Here is a 22,328-nt window from a genome sequence, read left to right on the forward strand (position 1 = left end):
CCTGACTCTAAATTTGAGGTTGATTGTAGGACGTATGACATCTGTATGTACAGATGTCAAACTTGTTAAGGTTTTTTTGATGGACCTCTCTGAAAAGATGAAACATGACACATTTTCTTATAATTTTTCATCATAATATACTATATAACAGCATCATACTGATGCTATTCACTGTACTATACTGGTGACAGTATTTCTTAGCCATGCTACGATTTTTACTTTGATTTATGAACCAAATGAATGCAAAAATAATGACCTTCCCTTCAGCCTGCTGTACTTTGTGTTCAAGGCAAACTATCTGATGTTTGCATGCAAACACACATAACTACGATATTGAATATGGCAAACATTGTACTGTTACCTGATAACATCAGCATGCTAACATTTTCACTGCATCCATGTAACCATGCTAAAACTAGCATTTAGCTCAGTGCATCATTGTGCATAAAGACAGAGTCGCTAGCATGGATGTGAACTCTTAGTCGGGTTCTGCGAGCACCTACTGCTACACGTTAGTCGTCATTCTAACAAAGACATACTGTAAAAATGATCCTTCAGCTGTCTCTGTCACAGGCAAGCAAAGCTAACAAAGTAACTGTTATGTTTCAAAACAACAAAATAAGGATTTGCCATCAGCAAGTGCAGGCGTAGGTGTCTTTACCAGAAACCTAGAACATAAGACAGAAAACATAATGACCAACCCGTCGTTTAACAACAGAATGCAATCATTTGCGAAATAATAATAATAATAATAATAATAATACTTGAACTTTATTTGCGTAGCACCATTCATACAGGAATTGCAGCTCAAACTGCTTTACAAGAAAGAAATCACATGTACCAAGTGAGTGAGCGCTTTACATAGAAAAGACAGAATGGACATAAAAACAGATTTAAAAAATGAATGAAATGAAAGATGGAAAAATGACGTGTTGCTGCATCAAATATAGAATAAGCACATATTTACAATGAAATCATTCAAACGTTAACTGTACGGTGTTTGTACAGTTTTCAATTGAGTATCTTGTCAGAAAGATCACATTCTGTATTATTTACGTTTTTAACAGCATCCCAACTTTTTTGGAATCGGTGTTGTAATGTGGGACACCAGCTCTCGCAAGATGAATTCTTTGCCTGGAGATGAACAGTTTGTGATCATTAGTATGACTGGTAGCTTTGTTTTTCGGAATGAACGACTGACATTATTCCCATATGTGCATGTGTTTGGCTGACGATTCCTTTCCCTCCCTTATCAGGTAAAGAGGAAACAGGTGATGAAGAGGAGGGTGACAATGGTAATGTAGCTCTACGGACCATTAACACATGTTGTGAACCCCTCGGCTCTCCGTGCCTCTTGATGTCATTTGTCATCAAAAATTGAGTTTTCTATTTGCTCCAGTTCAGTCTTTCCATCCTGTGTGCCGCCATTCTGCACACACACACTAACAAAAAAAAAAAGTTCTCTTATCACAGAAGCTTGGAACAAAGAAATCCCTCAATTATGTATGGCTTTAGAAGTGACATTCTTTTCCCCTTCTTTTTTGTCGCTTAATTTATGCATGTCTTTGTGGTTCCATTGCTCTCGTACTGCAGTACAAAGACAAAGCTACACAAAGAGATGGAATGAAAAGGCTGTTTGAGGTGATATCGAAAGCCAAGTCAATTCAACTCCAGGCACTAGCACTGAACTCAAAATGTTTTCCACTCTTTTGAATCCCTCCTCTGTTTCTAGATGCTGCGGGAAACGAAGACGTGGAGATGGCAAGTCAAAACCCAGGTACAGTAAAAAGTCAAGGCCACCAGCATGGACGGGGGCGTGATTCCGTGTAAAAGTCAGCGTGCGTGAAGGAGCAAACGCTGATATGACTCCTATCTCCAGACGATTGTACGAACTGGCCGACATGCAGCTCGTTGCTCTGTTCTTCACTCCAGCTCAGTTTGATTAAAGATCTAACCTGATCAGCCCTGTTAGCAGCAGAGGAGTAAGTCGTGTACAAAGGTCTCAATGCATCTGCACAGCCTGGGTGAACAAACCCTGAGACTCTGATGTGTTTTGTTGTGCTGACAGTGAGCGCCTTAAGTGAATTAAGAGAAAGGGCGTGTGTATGGGTGTGTGTGTGTGTGTGCGTGTGTGTGCGTGTTACAAAGGAGCAACCATTAACTTTGAGCTGGAACCCTTTCTCTTACTCCGAGCATTCTCTGTGCTGCTGGTATATAATTAAGATTCTGCATTTGCATACTGGCAGCGAGCAGCTCCTCGCCTCTCTTCTGTTTTTGTTTTATTCAAATCCCATCCCATTGACAAAGATTTGACAGATAGAGCCTCTCTGAACATGAATTTTGTAGATATTCTATGAGAGAGTTATAGCAAATTCGGCCTTGGGATGTTATCCAAGACCTGAGATATGTAATTACTTTCTCATGAGACACAAACACAGAGGTAGGAGCTAGGAGGAGCAACGCTGCACAGTTTAAAACAACACCTGCAGGCCAATTCAGCCAAAAATGCAGCGGTTGCAGCATTCTCGTAAATGTGTGCTTGTGTTTGGGTGGTCGTATTTTGCAGCTGAAAACCAGAGACCACAGATCAATAGGTTGTTCAATAATGCGGTCTTGGTTACTTTGTAAAATATAACCTTTGTGCACAGACCTTTATTAGCATGTTTATTTACTGCAAGTGCTCTGTTCCTCCACATTTTGCTTTGCAATTACACCCAGATTTTGTTCTTTGACTACTGATGCTACACATATGTTAGCACCAAGACTTTCCCGTCAGACTTTAGAAACCACACCCAAGCAAATGCTGGCAACCCAGGGACAACAAGGTTTGTATGCTGAGCAGCTTCAAACACAAGTATTGTAAATCAGCAGTTTAAATTTCCATTTAAACTAGCTTATACAGCCCAAAGCAAGCACTTTTCCTCTAGAAACATGTCTTCTTTTTAGTTTCTGACAGCTTTTCCTTCTTTGCTGTCAACCACCACGCCCTTCAAACCAGAAAAGAGAACCCTCTTGATGTGGGAATGATTTCCGTCACCAGTAATGACGTGTGGGCTTGTTTTCTGCCATGTGTTACAGGATTTAATGTGAAGGCTTCGACTCCACACGCCTGAATTAATGCTTCAAAACATACTTCTTTTCATATTTCAATGTTTGTGTGCCTCCAGATGAAAATTCAGGAAGCGAGGAGCCGAATGAAGAAAAGGATACGGATGAAAATGAAAGCCAAGGCAAAGTAGAAGATATGGGCACCGACAAGGACAGCGACAAAGATGAAGACAAAGGCATCGACAATGACAAAGATAAAGACAAAAATGAAGACAAAGGTTTGTACATAAAGGTGCATGCCTTTGTTTTTGTCCTTTTGCATCAAAAACTTTGAGCTACACAAGCTGTCAGTCATACATATTAATACCAAACTGAAAAAGGTTGAGGTCATTGTCTGATTTCCTGATAGTGATTGTAATTTATCACTGTATGCAGCAAAATGTGCACAGGGCTCAGTGACAGACATATATGAATAAATCAGTTCAATGCACGAAACCCTGATGCTGATACATAATGACAGCATAACAAAATGGAAATGGAAATGTTTACATTTTTGGTTTACCAGCAGTGTAAAATTACATGGTTGGGTGATGGAACACTAAAAGCGTGCAAGGACAGTGCTCCACGCTCGAGTTTTTGTTTTTTTTGTTTCCTCCTGTCAGTGTTTGAATCTATGCAAATGTATCTCTCAGCACAGAGTGAGCAGAACCGAGTGAGGGGGAATCTGGGCTCAAGTTTGTCTTCAGTATTACAGATTTGACAAAGAACGCTCTGTCGCTGGAGCCTCACAGGCCACAGCGCGTCCACACACCGAGGACGCCGCGCTAACACGCACACACATAAACAAAAGCCAATGTGACGGAAGACGCGACAGCTCGGGCCTCTTCCTCGCAGACCCGGGGGTGCGATCACCTGTCTGCAAAGACACTGACGTCCCGTGAATGTGCAGTGTGACAAACATCACAGCTTTGCCTCCTTTCCTCCAGCAGAGGAAGAGCAGCCCGCTGCCGCGAAGACAGACGATGACGACACAGCGCAGTCCACCGTGGAGATGGAAGGTAAGATCTGATTAGCTCTGGATTTGAAATGATTTGATTTGACCTGATTGAGAGCCTGACACGCTGACTTTCTACCAACGTGATTTTTCTATTCCAGTCAGGTGCATTTGTATACTCGTGTATTGAATCAGTGTGGTCAGCGTTGCTTTTGTTGTCTGCTGTTTGTCAAACTGGCTTTCCTCCTCAATCAATCTCATCTGAACATCTACTGTGTCACCTGTGTAACATGTACAGGAAGCACTCGGCATTCCAGAGAGCCTCAGGTGTCATAACACATCTCTGGAAGCCATGATGGAGGTGCTGAGAACAGCCAGTACCAACAGTTAAAAAGAAAAGGTTAATTGTCATAGCTATATGGAATAGGTTTTCCTCGTTTACAAGCAGATTTTGACTGGGAACTGATCAAGATCTGACAAACTACCGATTGTTGTCTTTGCTTTGTTGGGTAACTCCATCCAGTCTAATAATCTCACTTGCCCTGCAAATTAGTAATGACAACATGCTTTTCCCACACACTGTGCAGAAGTGATGTAGTGCCACCCTACATCACAGCTGGGTGAGATCACATGTACAACTTTGACGACTGTACTGCTGTTCAAGACACGTATACATTTTAACCCAAATAGGCAAGTGTAGCCATGACTTTCCTCCTATCACAATCTAGTCTTAACACAGCAGGTAGCGGGATTATTGGTGGCTCTTTGCCGCTTTGAATAAGTCTGGCAATGTTCAACTTCCTTGAAAAGTGTTGTGTGTATATCCATATCATTGTACTGTACATTTCCAGGTCGCCATTTATTTAGCCCTTATTTGCATTCAGCCACTCCAGTAGCGCTCCATGATGAGGCCAGCATTTTGCCCGCATGGGATAATCTATCTTTATTTGTCCCCAGTTTTCTCAGACTAAGTAACTCCGGCTAAGGTTGTCACTGATTAAAGATATTCTCCGGAGACGGTGAGGGTTAGATTTGTGAACCCCGGCCACCCCTCTCCCACCGCTGCACGAACACAAAGGTCTGAGTCACTCTCTCACCTCTATTTCACTTTCTCTTTGACTGACATTCAATTAATTTAGGGTGAGAGTGAACATTCCAGATAGATCTCTCTGAGATAGCCTTCTCCATCCTCTCTGAAAAGCCATTGGAATACGTCGTACAAACACTACAGGCTTTCCATCAGTGGAAGGCTTCACTCCAGCCTGTTGATTGTGTCTTGCCTGAGCCCCGCCAGTGTCTGTCACTGTCTAGGGTTACCATGGGCTGTGTGCTGTACGGTGGCGATGTCAGGCAGTAAACAGTGGTGTCATTCCTGATTGCAGGCAGATTGCATTTTGCACAGAGGAGCAGGGCCTTGGACAGAGTGCAGACCCAAACTGTCTGGGATATTGAATCGGCCAGCACAGCCCAGCGTATCCATGCGTAACCAGCTATTCACAGGACAAGACCAAATGATTCCCGAGCCAATACCCTTTATTAAAAATAATAACTGTAATCAGGCTACCTGCTCATGGCCAGAGAGGTTAAATCTGCTTTATTGAAAGGAGTAATAAAATGGCTCATAATGATGGGAGGAATGAGTAATGAATCAAACAATTTTAGGACAGCTGAATATGAGGTTGCTACACACACACACACACACACACACACACACACACACATATGTATGAATACACCTACTCGTGAGTCAGAGTGTGTGTGTGTGTGTGTGTGTGGGTCTTACCGTCTTTTTATATATTTGACTTATATTCACAATCAAGCAGTAATTTGAGAGCACAAAAACCTCAGAGATGGTGATATAATATGTTTTGTGTTCACTATCCTCACGTACCCTGTTGCCTGTCTGATGTTTAGACAGGAACTGGAGAGGAGCTCACTCTGATTGCGGGCAAGATAGAAAATTGTTTAGCATTGTGGCAAATTTGTACATCTATGGAGCAAATTCGTACATTTGAGCAGAGACTTGCCCATCAAATGGACACATATCGCAGCAGCCTTATCTGCCCGTCTCATTTGATTAGAAATCTTTGACAAGACTGAAATATTTTTCCTGTCAGTGTCAAGGTGAGAGTGTAACCCCAGACATCACCATTTTACAAATGAGCCATCATTGCCAACTTGCTAACAGTTGCCAAAACGAGAGATAAATCTGATGCTTTTAAACACAAGAGCAAGGAAAAGCAATTAGGAGAGAAGAAATTCGCTGCCTCTTGCAGTCTTCTCTCTTTGATCCTAGAGCAAACGCTGTGAGAGTAATGCGTTCTAATTTGTTGTTAAGTTAATTGTTCCGTCGTATACATCGATGGCATCTGCAGTACTGCAGCTGAAATCAAACTATACTGCACCGGTGGCTGTGGATGCATTTGACTTCAAATTTACCAGCTTGATACCTTCCAGTCCTCCGCTTGTCTGATTTATTCCATAACGAACAGGTCAAACTCTAAATATTAGCGATCCCGCATCCCGATACAGTGTCGCTAAACAGCGTACCATCTTCATCCATCCTGTGCATCTGCACATTTATTTCCACGTGCTCCCAGTTGTCAACAGTGTCTGCTGACACCCTGCTGTTCTCACATAGCTCAATATTGCACATATAGAAGTGTGTATCACAGCTAAGGTCTCAGTCCTAGCTCAGTCGCGCTAAATAACAGAAAGTTCAGCGCAGCTTCGTGTTTTATTCATTTTCACTCTCATCATCATTATAACTTGTTAATGTAATAATTAATTCAGTCAACACACACTCGCTCTATTCAACATAGGATAGTACAGCACAGGTCATGTGCTGATGTCTTATCACTCCATATTACCAAACTGTGCCATCTGTTGTGTACAACGTGGGTCTGCTCATACAGATATGCATGTTCCAGCATTTAGTTCTGTTGGCCTTAAGCTTTACGAATGGCTTCAGTTTAATGCAACGTTCTAAGCAACCAAGAGCCATAAGATCCGAACAACACAGAACAAATATTATATTCCGGGGATTTTCTTCCGCGCTCTAGAATATCAGTGTGGAGTAGAGATATGTAAGGAGGTGGGCAGAAGAGAGATTTGCTTTTTAAATCAGGCTGCACGCTCCACTATATGAATCATATGTATTAGATATCTCCCTGCACAGGCAATGAGATTCTCAGTCTGATATTTGGGATGTTATAAAGCCCCCACCCCACCCTCCCCCCACCCCACCCTCCCCCAAAATTGAATCAGAATCCAAGCAGCCTTTATTTATGAATATTCATAACACACTTGGAAAATGGAAATGGAGGCTATATTGTTACTGTGTTTGAAATATCTATCCAGCAAGCCTTGTTCTGGTGACTTGTGAGAGTGGGCACCCGCTTCAGTAAGCTCACGGAACACCCATAAATTAAAATGAGGCTGTCTTTGCCTAAAGCTAGGAATAAATAAATCTGAGTTGTGAACAGAAATTGTTTTTCCTTCATGCAGTGTGATTCTCCTACAGAAGTCGATAGCTATTGTCTTAGCTCCAAAGATAAGATTTAATGGCTGCATAGATTCAGTGCCACCGAGTAAACAACAGCTCATCCTTCTCCGCAATCAAACTTCCAAACAGAGTTTCCTGTGAAACGTTGGCATGTCGCGCAATGCACCGACACAAACCTGAGTCAGGTTTCTGTGTGTGTGCGAGACTGCTCTGTGATAGCATTTCCTATTACACTTCAGTCAGTTTAGTAAGTGCCTATTATCGACAGCCTTTTTTAAAAGTGCTGTTCCTATAATTCTGCACCTGAATATTGGCCTGAATATAAAACAGAGATAACCTCGCAATCGAGGGAGCCTGAATCCTAATGCATCAATGTTCCTTATATTTCCCCGGCTTTGATAAAGCCGGCCTCTGCAAGAGGCTGACTGTGGCGTGAAAGCAGCGCCTCGACTATGGAAGCTCCACAGAATAATTTAGCGGGCTGGTCTGTACCTGAGCGTGGCTGGCTGCAGACAAGGCGGGCGAGTAGGGGACAGCTGTAATGGCATTGTAAAGCCAGGCAGGAGGGACCCTGCTGGGGAGACGCAGAGAGAGAGGATGGGGAGACAGACAGACCCAGCAGGCCATCACAACAATCTCAGTCTCAACACAGCAGAGAGACAAGGCACCATTACATCAGCCCAGAGGCTGTAGGAGCTGACATTCCCACTGCTCATCTCTCCTCTGATTTTTCTTTGTTTCCTTTCCCCTCCTCAGTCCTGTTGTGTTGTTAAAAAACATCACAGCAAGTAAACTCCAGTTCATCCTCATTATCCACAAGTTTTCACTCGCTTATCGTTTCTTTGTTGTCTCGATTTCATGACTTTATAACTCCAAATGTTGTTTTTTCCGGCGGTGGCCAGGGTATGTTAACTATAGATGGCTGTGACTGCTTTATTTAGCGCTGTGAGTCGAGCAGCCGCTCGCAGCTCACTGTACGGGAGGCCCTGAGCAGAAAGCCCAGCTGCGTCCACAAGTGCCATATGGTGCCCAAAAAAACCACATGCACATCGTGTACCCACCTCTCTCCCATGTAAGATCCACAAACAAACAAAAAAAATGCTTCAAAATGGAGGTGCAACAAATCCCCTTCTAAAATCTCTCATGGGAATTGATTTTATTCTCTTGTTTGCAAGTGTTATTTGGGGGATGTTATTGATTTCTGTGTGTTTTACTCCCTCAGTGGTACAGCTTGAATGTAACAAAACAACAAACCGACACGAATGGCTCCAAATCCAGCAGACTTGACAATAGGAAGGTGCATGCAAAACAATGACGGCACAGTGACACTGTGTGGCCGCTCTTTTATTTTAAAGCCTCAAGTACAGAGTGGAATTTCAGAATAATCCATCACAAATCAAAAGAGAGTCTTTTTTCCTTCCTCTTTTTAGCAGCTTGAATCATTTATCCCTGAATTCACTGGTATGCTCCTCTCAGAATTTGTTGTGTGCTTTGCGTTTATGGTCTTTTCGTCTTACAATAGCAAAAAGGATTTGAAGCTTTGCTTAATTGGTTGTTTTGTGCCCTTTTGTTTTGGTCTTTTGTGAACAATGGGATACTGGTGATGTAAATCTAATTCTGGAGAGCAATGCGGTCTTTCCTGTGGCTAAGAGTTGTCAGCACACAATTAACTTTTGGCATAACATTGTATACTGCAACACTGAGTGGCTCCTCAGGGAGCAAGCTGCCACTGGCTGAAGACATTAGGTTATGCCTGTGTTTTATAGCTTTTCATACTGACTGTGAAAGTCCAGGAACAGCAGCTACACCAATCACAGCCCTGCGGAGGCATTGTGTGTGAGTGCCATGAGGAGAGTACCCACAGCCTTATCTGTATTAACGCAGCTTTTATCGCTGAATTCCATTTGGCTTTGCTCCTCGTTCAACAACTCCATTCGACTCCTTGTTTTGACTTGCTTTGTTAATTTCAGGTCGCAGAATATCAAACATGTTTCCCGGTGATTTCAATATGAAAAAGTTTCAGTTTTCACAATAATGACATTTTCTCACAGTCTGTTGAACCCTCTGAGTCTGAGTGGAGGCGGTTCTTTGCCATCATTCCTCAGCATGTCGGCGCCCTCCATCATTTTGTACTATCTTCCTACCGAAGAGAAACACGGGACTGTGGCCATTTAGCTGGAGATGGTGAATAGACCAACAATGTGCACCATGTCCATTATGTTGGTCACCTCTGGCCCAGAAGCCAGCTTCAAAGAGAGGGGGCTTCATCTAACAGGCTGCAAGGGACGCACTTTTTCTGTCCTCCTTTGAAGCTCGTCTTTTGATCAGCTCTCTTATCCCGTCTCCACCCCTCTGTTTGGTTGACAAAAATGGGAAATGAATCAACTCTGAGCAGAGTGAGCCAGCCAGCACAGATGCAACAAATGTGTGTTTGAAAAGTCGGGAACGCATTTTAGCCTCCATCTCTCTCTCACACACACACACCCTTTAAAAACACACACATGCACATAAAGACACTGTTTGAGTGATGAGTGATCTCTGCATGGGTCGCCTGTCTCCTGCAGGCAGATTTCATGGTGGAGCTACTTTAGTTAGAAACAGGAGAAAACCCAAGCGAGATATTGACAACAATAGTCTTTGAGACTCCAACATGACATTTGTGACAGTCATGTATGTAAGGTTACTTAACTAGCGTAACAAACACACTTATTTTAACCCAAATCTAAACCTTAATGGAGAGAATTATAGGCAAATTAATCCAAAACATTGACTGATCTGTAGCCCTAATGATATGTTACAATTCAGTGTATTATGTCATGCACCAGTAGTGTAAGTCATCACAGAAAACTGCTCATTGGGCCAAAAAAAAGTCAAACAATTGTCACAATAGTAATATGTGATGCAACATCTTCATTTGCTGTAATTATGTCTCTATCCGTCCCTCGTTATGCTGCTGCTCCATATACTATGTGCGTCTTCTGCTGAGGTCTACCGATCAAACTGCTCTCCTGCTGACCTTTCAGTGATGGACAGCTGCTCTGCCAGGGCTCCTGGTTTTCCCTGCTGTCTAGACGTGCACTTTGATTATATTGACCAGTCCGATCCATGATCTCCTGTGGAAAACCTTGAGCTGCCCAGAGGAGGCATCGCTTCATAACTGCAAATCAGTCAGCTTGCCCGAGCCACATCTTCATCATCCGGGCCCTCCACCGTAAACATGCTGCTTCTACACCTCCCTCAGCTGTGGCGTGGCCCATTTTAATGTATCGCAGGGGTTAGCCACATCACCTTGTGTCAGATTTAGCAGTCGCCTGCAAGACTGGCTGTCTAGGCTTTGATATAGTAAACCACAATAGGTATTGAAGACAGAGGTGAGCATCTTCCTGCAGCAGGTCTGCCAGCAGAGGGAGAGTCGAAAGATTATGTAAAGTAATTCAGCGAGTGATGAGAGAGGAGCAGGCCACCACTGACAGCAGGTTTAGCAGGTATGTAGGTCACACAGGGGGAGGCCTCTTTTGCATTTTTTCCCTTCCATGTCTATTTTTGTGTTGTCTCCCTCTCTCACGTCTTCACTTAATCAGTTATTCACTTACTCCTTTCATCTCAGCATATCTCAGTGTTCTCGCTCTTCTTTTTATCTCCTTTCTCGTCTTCTGACAGACCACTGTTACTGTCTCGCACTACCTCGGACAAAGTGGGGGAAAGAAAAAGAGTAAAAAGAGAGATCAAGAGTGCGAGACACTGCCAGTGGTGACATCATTTTACCGGCTTGCCTGTTTCTTTAAACCCTTGCTGTGTCTTATCAAAGGTTTGCCAGTGGCCATTTTCCCTTCCGCTTTTGCAACATATGCTGTCAACTGCGGCCCCTCTTTTCTCCTGCCATCTCCGTCTGCCTTCTGATCATCTTCACTTTCTCCGAGTCGTAGCTCAGCCCCAAAGCAGATGGCGTCCTGTTCTCTTTTCACTCACTCAGAGCACTCATCTTGTCAAGCATGGCCCAGGCCTGTGTAATGAGCTCAGGCCTTTTCAGTCTGTTTAGAGGACCCTGACCCGACTTGGAGCCGCCCCACTACAGCCACCACCGCGAGGTTACCCAAACCCGCGGGGGAGCACAATGCTACTTAGTGTCCACAACCCTGCAGCCTTTTCTTAGGGAGAAGAAAGGCGGAATATTAATGAAGACTATTGGCTTTTCAGGAGGATGGCAGTAGAGAGGGGCGGTTACAGTGTTTATTGAGCAGGCTTGTTTTCGTCTCCCTAGCCTGCAGGTCACAGCTCAGTGCTCTTTAATTGGCTCAGATTGTCAGACAGTGTTCCATCTCATAGCAAAGAAAACTCCGGCTATCAAACGATGACCCCACCCACACACACACACCTCATGCCCCCCATCTTCCCTCACAAAATCCCTTTTCTTTTAACTGTTTTTAGAGTGGCAGGTCATGCAGCTAAGCTATTTCCACCAGCCTGCACTACAAACTTAACATTAACATATGAAAATGGGCTGCTTTCCACATTTACCAGCTCATTAGTTCTTTTGGTTGGGCACTTGTTGAGGTCCACCCAGTCTTGTTTTGCTCAAGCATGGAGATGTCTTTAATTATCTTTGCAGAAGACATATCAGGCCCGAAGCTATTAGCCCATGCAAAGTTCAATGAGGGGCTCTTTGATACTTGTTTAATATACATGGCCCAATGCAGACCAGGCCCAAGACCCTCAAAGACCACCCAGTTTACATACTGAAATTAATTCTGCTCTCATCCCCTGAAAGGAAAGGAGCCTCTCAATAGATACTGGTATTGACTTTGACATTTTCCTATCTAACTCTCTCAAGATGAAATGCTATTGAGCAAGCAGCAGCCCTCCGCCTGCGTCATAAAAGCAGCAGCAACCAAAAACCTTTACCGGATATTTGATTAACTCAAGCAAAATAGAAATAATTTATGCAATCAGTGGAAGTGATTCAGTCAGTAAATGTTTTTCACTTGTGGCGTGTTTAATTCTTTAGTCAGCAGACTCAACACTGAGCAACTACTGGGACGTGAAAGAGCGCTTTTGATGGTTTTCGGCAGCTCCCAGACTGAGATTGTGATGGGCCGCGTCCATTGTTTGAATGGGAGCAGCTGGACACCTGCATCAGCCGCTCGGGTTCAAAGCTCCAGGACCTGTTCAGACACGGCAGACCAGCCCGCCACGCCACGGTCTGCGGATCAAATGAACAGAAGAAATCCTCCTGGGGACCTGACACTGTAGGGCACAGACACTTCTGCACCTCCACACCTCCATTGATTTTTATTCTTTCACTGCTCAAGAAAAGAGGAGTTGAATAAAAGACAGTGAGGTGTCCTGCGGCTGAGGGACGAACGGAACCTCCTGTTCTGCCCAAAGGCTCCTGTCTGGAACATTAAGCAGAGACGGTTCCCATGCTGCCGTGCGGCTGACCCACAGGGACTGGCTCCCCTGTGGGCCGACTGAGCCGGAGTGACAGCAGCATTAAAAGTGGCGGGGAAGCAGAACGGCTACTGATCGCGACAAACGCTCTTTGAGGGGGACGCGAGGGAGTGAGAGAACGGATCACACAAACGCTACAGCTCATCAAATCAAATATCTGATTCATTTATTTATAAGATGCTTTAAAAGCTTAACTTGCCATTGTTGTCCGGTTCAAACACTTTTTCTCTCATGGTTGAAAAGTGTGGTGCAGTACACTAATGCTGACCAACAAAACGCTAACTACCTCTTGTCTAATAAATGAATGCAAGGTTGGGGAATGTAATTTTCTGCTTGTCTGCATACGACGGTGACTTATGCCCTACTCTCTTCCTTCCTCTCCCCTCTCTCATGTGTGCAGACGTGAGCGCACACACACACACACACACATTCTCATTCTTCCTCTTGAGCTACTGAGGGCTTTTCTCTGAACTTCTGAGAGGCTGAAATGACAAGAAAAATTAACGTAGCTTGGCGAACGTTTAAAATGTTTCTGATCTCCTGCGTGACCTGTGCTCACCTGCAAATGAATCTGTCATTAGACCTTTACTGACACATCTCAGCTCTAACATGTGAGAAATTGCAGATCAGATATCAGTTTAAACCCTCATTACCAGTCACCTTTGTTGGTCTTCATATTGAAATGTCATGCATGTGTTAGTGCCGGCCAGGTGATATAGAACGGTTTGAGATCCACAAAGCTCTTTATGGCCTCTTTCTCCAGGCCCCCCACATTAACCCCATACCGTATACAAATTCTGTTGTTTATACCTAAATAGAGGATGGGACACACTGTGAAGGACCCCCCCAGGGTCTTTAGTCGCAGCTTTAAGAACCACTGGTGTAAGCTGTCTAGTTTCCTGCTGAGGGAGTCAATTCAGTCTACTGTTTTTCTCTTTTCCTTATCAGCCCTCTGTGGACTGTGCCTCTCCTTCACCAGAACCTTGACAGTGGCCCGTTTTTCTCTCTCCCCCCATCTTGTTTATGTGTTTACCACAGCACACTCCCCCCCGTCTTAAATGATAGCCCCTCTACTGTCAGCACACACACAGGAGTCAAATTAGAGAGCAAGACAGACCGGCGTTGCTGTTCCCTCCGAGCTCCGGGCAGGCGGGGGAGGCTGGGGGCCGCAATCAATTGAAATTCAGAGCTTTTTGCTTTGTCTTGATCAGTGCTGTATGTTCGAGGAAGATGATGCTACCCTAGCACCCAGACTGTGTTATTACCTGAGAGAGAGGAAGAAAGGAGGATCTGGAATGAGGCCAGTGCTTCAGTGAGCTCCTGCTGCTGCACACAGGCCTGCTACGCGAGCTCGTTTAAAAAAGAAAAGGCACAGTCGCGAGTCGCAACATGAGGCACAGCCCACATGTCCATCAGCTTTGATATCCGTAAAGTGATCGTGTTGGAACGTGTTAATGCGCGGCATATCATGCATAAGTTATACCACCACGACAGGCTCTCGAACACATGTGCTACAATGTGTGCACATGTTTCCTGTCAATTTATTCCATTATGGAGAAGATTCGAATGTGGTGGTAAATCTGCTCCTTTGATTATTTTATAATGAAGCAGAAAATATTGAAGGATAATTACGGTTTATTACGACTTGGTTCTTATTCTCATGCTTTTGGCCATTTTATTGGTTATAATAACACTGAGCTCAAAGTAATTGTTGAAATCTGGGAAAGTAATGACATCGCCACAACAGCAGGGTATGAATCACAAATGCTTACACTAACAGTTGTCAACAAGCCGTGGTCAGCCAGATTATATTTACTATTTATTATTTGGAGGCAAAACCAAAAAGTAGCGTGCAAACTGTGTGCAAGGTAGGTCTCTTAACTATGATTAATGTTTCAGGATATCTTGCCCCATCAGACATCTTTATAGCAATATTGCAATGTTCCCAGATCTCAGCAATTAGCATGGAAAATATAATTTTACCGTTACTGACATAAGTCATAGCCAAAACTATGAATATGAGATCCAAGTTGTAAATAACCAGAATTACCCTTAAGAGAGTTTTGCATAAAAGAACATAATGTTATTTTGCACTCTGGGCAGTTCTGTGCAACAGATTAAATCAGTTTGACTTCATGTTGTCTTCAACTTGTGTAATGTTCTCAATAGCTGGCAGCCTGCAGGTCCAAATGGCCAGCGAAGCAAAGGTAGAATGTAATGTAATGCCCAAGCTGTCTACCTGCTACAACCTGGCACGTGTATCCGAACCTGCAATTGCAACCAAGGGATTTAACGACCTTGGCGGCAGACTCGTTACTGTAAACATCCAGAGCAATGGAGCCACTTTGGATTCAAGACCTCCTTCTATCACGCCTAAGCAGTTGTATTTGTTTACATCATCACCGGACTGCCTGGGGAGAACGGGTATTTTTATGGCGTGCGTTGTTTGGATGATTGTTGTTGCAAAAGGGGGAAGCAGCAAGGTTTGCTCAGGGAGTGACAAAGAAGGAGTTGTGTGACTACAGATGTAACAGGGAGGATAGCGGGGGAGAAGGATGTGTGTGGGGGGAGAGGAGGTGGGGTCTCAGGCTGCCTTACAGGGATGGCAGTCTTTAATTAATTTTGCATGCATCTCTCTCCCACCTCGCGTTTGTTTTGTTATTTTTTGAAGTGTAGCTCTTTAGGAAGGCGCCGAATTTCCAAGCATGAGAGGCTGTTAAACATCAGGACAAATGTAAATGTGAGGCCTTGAGTGTGAAGTTGCTCTTAGAATCCTGGAGTGGTTTGTGGATCTACTTTTTTTTTTTTTTTTTGGAGAAAGTAATTTGAAAAAGAAAATCCCAAGAGTAGGAACAAAAGCACAACAATCTTGCACAAATGATTACTGTTTGTACACTAATACCCAAGTCTTTAATCAACTGCATCTGTAGGCATGAATTGATATTAAAGGTGAGTAACATGTCTATATGTATATGTGCTCCACATTACAGATGTCTCTGAGATCAACAACACTGGCGCCAGCAATGGAGGTGAGTAAATATCATGTTTTTCCCCCATAAACTGTCACCCTGGGTGCTGTGATGCGTCACTGAAATCCCGCCACTCAACCTCCCTGCTGCCCACACCCCTTTCTCCATTTCTTCCTTTCCTGCTACTCACAGATGGACATTTCTCCCATGTACCTGCCTACATTCACACAATATCACGGTGCATATCAGCTTTCCCATTATATGGCGGATGCACTTAAATTTCTGCACATCCACATCCAGTCCAGTCCCACTGTAAGAAATGTCTTGTTAGTTACGTTGTAACTATAAAGCCACTCGGCTTGATTCACGAGCTTGGCAGGGCAGAGAGATTGTTATGGGTAAATGGATGCTTTTCTGCACAGGATGAGGGGCAGCAGATTGCTCGGCTATCATAGCCTCTCCTCAAATTCTCCACTCTTTCCCTCTCTATCCTTTCCATTCCTCTCCCCTGCTCTTGTCTAGAAGGGGTGAAAGATCTCGTCGAGAGCTCAGAAGAACCTGATTCGATTCTAACCGACAGCATTCAGTCCAAAGGTGAGGGCGCTCTTATCTCACACCCGTCTCTATTTATAAGCAGATTCTTATTAGCGGCCACAGCTGCCGAATTAAAATTCACTCCACCCGGAGAATCCTCAGCGCCGCGCAGCCGAGTGTTACCCGGCTTCAACCTCCTCGTCTCCGTCTTCCCCCCTCCCCGCCTGTCTCCATCTCCTCCTCTTTGTAGGGGCCAGGCAGTTTTCTACGTGCTCCTCCAGGGGCAAATGCATTTGTATATCCTCTCTATCCGTTTCAGGTCCGCAGCTACGTCGCTGATATTTTAGGTATAAACGTGTCAGCGACGTCTTTGGAGATTGAGTGTGATGAATTACCTGCAAATTCCACCATCAGACATTTAATAAATCAAGTGTGCAGTGCATATTATTTTAACATGCAGCCAACACAAACTGTAAGGGCAGTAATCATGCCAATAAATCATATTTGATGAGGATACCACACTGCTGTTATTCTCAGGTCCCTGCTGAGGCTTAGGGTAATAAGACAGCATGTAATTTGAATGTAGACATCTGTGGAGAGTGCTGCGAATTTCTATGTCTGCGTTTATTCCGTGTGTGGCTCTATAGAGCTGTTGAGCCAAAGAAGGGGATTCAGATTTGGGCATCGGACACTTTCCAGGTAGAAGAAAATTCATTAAGCAACTGTTGTGAACAGATTGTCAGGGTTGAATAAATAGGACAGGCTAGCAGCATATGAAATAACTTGGCAGGGACAAACGGGTTGGTGCAGAGAGGAGAAAGCTTAAACAATGCCAGACAAAGCGCCAGAGAAGAAAAAGCTTGTTGTCGAACAAGCGTGTGGATCAGGGTGGACTGGTGTAGAGGGGAGCGGGGTAGCACATACTAGCGTGCAGTTAAAATTAGCCAGAGTACAATATCAAAACACATGACACAGGGCAGTCACAGCAGACTGCCCTGTTGTGATTGCCAGGGCAAGATATCTCACTTTGGACCAATATCAACTGAATAGATTGTCATGAACGATATTCCTGGTCCCCAAAGGATGTCTCCTAAAGATTTTGGGTGACCCCCCCCCCACTGCCCTTGGGTGCCACTATCAGGTCAAATTGCCCCATTTACTGACATTTTGGTCCATGATAAAGTATCCTGAAAACCAGTCACTGGAGTTTCATGACTTGCCGAACATCCCTCTATTGCCAGCATCACAAAAACGTTTCCACTTCTGCACCAGAACTAACCCCACCCTGAGGCAAAAAGGAAGACACTGTGTATTTCTTAGTCTATGAGATATCGTGGCCATTTTCATGACTCCAGTGAGCAAAAATTGGATGTGAATGACCAACATTAGGATGGCAGTTTTACATGAAAAGTGAATCTGCAACTATTTAGAAACTGGTTAATTGTTTGTGTTGAGTGACTAAACAGTAAAATCGACTAATCGTCGCAGCTCTAGTTTCATTCATCTCTTTCCTTCTGTGGTGTGCAATTATCATTAGCAGAGATTGTTAATAGAGGCCTCATCTGCCAAAGTCAGAGAAATGCATACGGCATGAGAACCAGCAATAAAGCGTAATACTAAGGGCATGATATTGAGTACTGGATGTGAGAACCAGTAATTCAGCCCTGCAAAACACTCACAGTGTGAATTTGTTTTCCATCCAGACACTGTTGAGAAGAAAGAATGACCAGCTGAGGGAAGGACAATCAACCTCATCTGACAGCCAGCAAACTGTGCGAAGCCAACCACGCTGGTGTCAGACCGGCCCATGTCAGTGTGGGCTCTGACACTGGCCCAGGACAACCAGTTACTCACAAGATGCTCACATTCCCTACTTTATTTAGCCTTTTCCCTCTTTGTTAAGAAACTACTCGTCCCTGAAGTATGTATGTACTGTATGTATATGTATGTATGTACAAAACCTTACTATAGGACTTGAACATATCAACCAGAAAAGATGAGCCATACCTCACTGTGTGTTAGAGTCATACATCATTTTGCCCGCTGGATGCGATGAGATAAACCAGGTTCAAGTCTCTTTATTTGATCTCTACCCACTGTGAGAGCGTGGTGAAGCTGTCAGAGGACAACGGCCACAGCTCCTACGTGTTGACACTCCAGGTTGGGCGATACGCAACATCTGCCGCCCTTTTGTTCTTACAACCCAAATACCGCCGCCGCAGTCACGATGACATTCAGCCGCGAACTCCCTGACAACACCCTGCATTTGTAGGCCTCTTCGGAGTGCAGCATACTGACACCTGCCATGTCTCCTCACACACTTCTGCAGCTCGAGCACCATTGTTAAGTCAGATCAGCCAACACCTTGATTCAAAACCACGGCCTGTAAGGCGGTGCGTCGCTCCCCGGCCTTTTATCTGCGAACGTCACTGATCATGTCTCCGCCGCGGCCGTACCTGCAGAGCTTAACTCGTATTATCAGGAAACTGTTCATCAACGCCCACACACACAAAAGAGGATGTGAGTGTCTTTTAACAAATCAATTAGCCCCCCCCCACACCCCCTTTTGTCATTGCCGTTTCCAATGCATGCCAGAAAATTGCTTTGAACTTCACCAATGGGAATTACAGTCCTTTTCGCTTTCGCTTGTCTCTTTACCAGATTGTCTCTAATTGTATTGAAGGAATCTGCCTTATTTCATATCAAACTACAAAATCACAATCACAGACCTAGGGAGGTGGTCCAAGTATGAATTCTTGGTTGTGTATTGCTTGCAGATGATTTGTAATTTTAAGTACATCATGTAATGGCTAATACCTGTTGTTAATGGTTTCTTGTTTTTTTTCCTCAGTTGACTTTAAATTGGTTTTGGTTTCTTTTTCAATGTCGGTATGATTCATTAATTACTTTCAGTGGTGCCATACTAAAGATCAGATGAATTCTATGAAATGATGCCTTCATACTTTGATGTTTGCTTTGCTAAACTATAACAGAAACAACTAATAAAGATTAAGGTGGAAGCCATGTCTCAGCTTTTAATGTACCTTGTCATGAGTCTTGTTTTTATCTGCGCCATGACAGTAGGTAACATTTAGTATCACTGCCGCAGGTGCAGCGGATTTCCCCTCATTTCATACGTGTGAAATTGAACAACTGTAACAGAGTGATCAGTCATGTGTCTCTGGGACACAAACAATTGGAAGTCTATTCCTGTGATCTGCAGCATGCTGCCTCTCTGGCCCTCAGGCTCTGTCCTGTATCAAACGAGAAGGGATGTGTGGCTGAACCTCTCATCCCAGGGCTTTCCCTCCTTCTGAGAAACTTGCAAATAGCTAGACATCTCACAAAGGCTTAGTTATCAAAGACTCGGCAGGTCTTCAGAGCTGCTCCATCATTCACCACTCTTATCTATAAACAAAACGTCATCTAAGCAACTTTTTAAATGTTTGCTAAAAGCCTACGACCAAACAGCACCCTCACTGAGTCAACGCCAGCTGGTAGAGGATGTTGCTTGCAGCAAGTGTAGATGGACGGCCTTTTTCACAACAATAACATCAACCGCTATCAGATATCACGCATTAGACCGCACCAGGCCGAATTTCCTTTTGTATTTCTTGGCAATCATTGAGTAAAGTTTGTCCGGTGAACCATTTTTAGTTAAAAGAGTACTCCACCAGTTTAACACTGCACTGCTGTTAACATTGTCGGACTCACCATGAACAGTTTAGAGGAAAAAAAGATCAAAATCAATGCAGCAGAACCTGAGATACTGCGTTTTTTATTCAGTGGATTCTTCTTGTTTGTCAAAACCCTGCACCTCCATTACCCACAATGTAATTTGACTGCTGGCAGATCAGTCAGAGATTAGGGTATATTAGGCCCGGAACAGCTAATGTAGCCTCGAGCCACTAGCCTGGAGCAGAGATGAGGAGTCTACAGTCTATTAAGGTCACATCTCCTCTGCTTTTTTTCATTTTCAAACATTAAGTCTTCAACTTCAACCAATGCTGACGCAAATATCATCACTTGAGGCAATTCACCAGATTTCACGCAGCGCTGTCTTTCCTTTTTTCTTCTTTTTCTGAACTTTTGCCTTTTCCTGATAGCCTACAGTGTGATGATGGACAGGTAACATGGGTAGAGAGGGAAGGGGGCATGACATGCTGCAAAGATCCCCGGCTGGAATCAAATTGGGGAGGTGGTAGTTATGTGGTATGTGTCCTGACCACAAGGCTACAAGGACGCCACAAGACTTCTAATGCATAACACTACAGATTCAGTCCAGTACAGATGCAGGGAAAATAGCTGCTTTTTCTCCAGAGAAGTGTCAAATACAGGAAAACCGTGTTCATGATGATGATGATGATGATGATAAAGTTGTTAATTATTGGGATGAAAGAAAGAACATATAGCCATTGTTACTTTGTTACATTTGCTACATTGTTATTTTTGGATAACATAATGGCAAGAAATGCAACAGCGACAGGTTTCTCATCTGTTGCTGTGGAAAGTCGATGAAAAACAAGTTTCACATCACTTTAGCAGCCACCATGTTTACATTCAATTAACTTGTTGCATGCCAAGCGGATGTCAGGAGTGATCGTCCCTGGAACGGAGACGCTTTAAATTTTAATGACTTCATTTAAATGTTGCGTGTCAGAGCGGAGGGCTCCCTGAACTTGAGCAATAGGTAATGTCAAGGGAAACAGCTTCATCGCACAGGCTTGCCGCTACGCACCGGCTCATTGGCATACAAAACACTCCAGGGCTAAAATAACAATCCTCCTATCCCACAAAAACAGCCCGCTGTCCTACTTTACACCCAACAATGTTGGATTTTCTGGCTTGCATCCGAGTTGTGAGGCTGAAATTGTTCACTGACATCATTAACAGCACTGCAAAAACATCTCACAGGCACTGTAAACCTACACGTTTAAACAAAGACATGATGGCGTTTTTACACGTGCGGCCGTAGCGCGGATTGACCTGTGAAGTTGCCGTTCCTATCTGACAGGTCTTATCAAGCGGCTGCGGGCTGATATGATGCGACGTGCTCCGTTTATTCCATTTTCCAGATGAAAGCTCTCTGGACCTCTTCTCATACAAACAAGCATTACCACGTTCTCTCTCCTTCATTTAGCTCCCCCAATACTCTCCTGATGCCAGCTCCTCCCACTTTCTTCCACCCCGGCGCCGCGCTGCAGTGACCGGGCGCCACGCTGGCTGTTAACACAGCACAAACAAATTGGAAAGAAATAATTCCAGCTTTCAAGCTTTAAATCCCAGCGCTAGATAAGCCGGTTTTTTTTTTTTAAATCTGAAATACAGTGTTTGTCCTTCATGAAAATTCATCGCCCCCACAAGAGGCAAAGGCAGCACTATAGGTGAACTAAGCCGAGATAAACACTCTAATTGGGATGAAAATTGACGCCATTCATTATGGATGCCTGTCTTCAAAGGCAGCGAGAGCCACTGAAATGTTGAAAGGAAATTGACTTGCAGCGTTGCTACTTTGCTTTGAACGAGTGAGAATACGTCGATTAAACTCCACCGGTACAAGACAGTCATGCAGATAACATTTGTTGTCTGACTAAAAAAGCACTTTTGTCTCTTGCTGATGGCCCTGAATGACAAGAGAACAGAGGAGAACAAGGATTAATAAACTAATTCTCTCTGTCTCGCTCTCTGTTGTTGTTCTAATTATCAACTTGATAATGCGCTATTCAGGTAATATGGCTGAAACTAGTGTGAGTGAGTGTGTGTAAACTTATTTTGCGGCTTTATGGGTTGAACTGCTTACCATCAACACAGATAAAGAGCAACCAGGACT

At 43.9% G+C, this 22,328-nt stretch overlaps 1 protein-coding gene across 7 annotated transcripts in view; it reads left to right on the top strand.

The window, feature by feature from the left end:
• Positions 1–19,522, top strand: part of macrod2 (mono-ADP ribosylhydrolase 2) — a 407,625-nt gene extending 388,103 nt beyond the window's left edge. The window contains exons 12-18 of one of the 7 annotated variants that reach the window (XM_041947057.1): positions 1,257–1,295; positions 1,733–1,777; positions 3,168–3,326; positions 4,035–4,106; positions 15,986–16,024; positions 16,487–16,558; positions 18,202–19,522. In XM_041947057.1, coding sequence (XP_041802991.1) covers positions 1,257–1,295; positions 1,733–1,777; positions 3,168–3,326; positions 4,035–4,106; positions 15,986–16,024; positions 16,487–16,558; positions 18,202–18,224 — 449 coding nt within the window. In that variant the 3' untranslated portion in view covers positions 18,225–19,522. The remainder of the gene's footprint in view (positions 1–1,256; positions 1,296–1,732; positions 1,778–3,167; positions 3,327–4,034; positions 4,107–15,985; positions 16,025–16,486; positions 16,559–18,201) is intronic. The other 6 variants (XM_041947058.1, XM_041947059.1, XM_041947060.1 and 3 more) reach the window with 6 other exon arrangements.
• The last annotated feature ends 2,806 nt before the right edge of the window (positions 19,523–22,328 follow it).

The sequence above is a fragment of the Chelmon rostratus genome, chromosome 11, assembly GCF_017976325.1.
Source record: "Chelmon rostratus isolate fCheRos1 chromosome 11, fCheRos1.pri, whole genome shotgun sequence".
Lineage (NCBI taxonomy): Eukaryota > Metazoa > Chordata > Actinopteri > Chaetodontiformes > Chaetodontidae > Chelmon > Chelmon rostratus.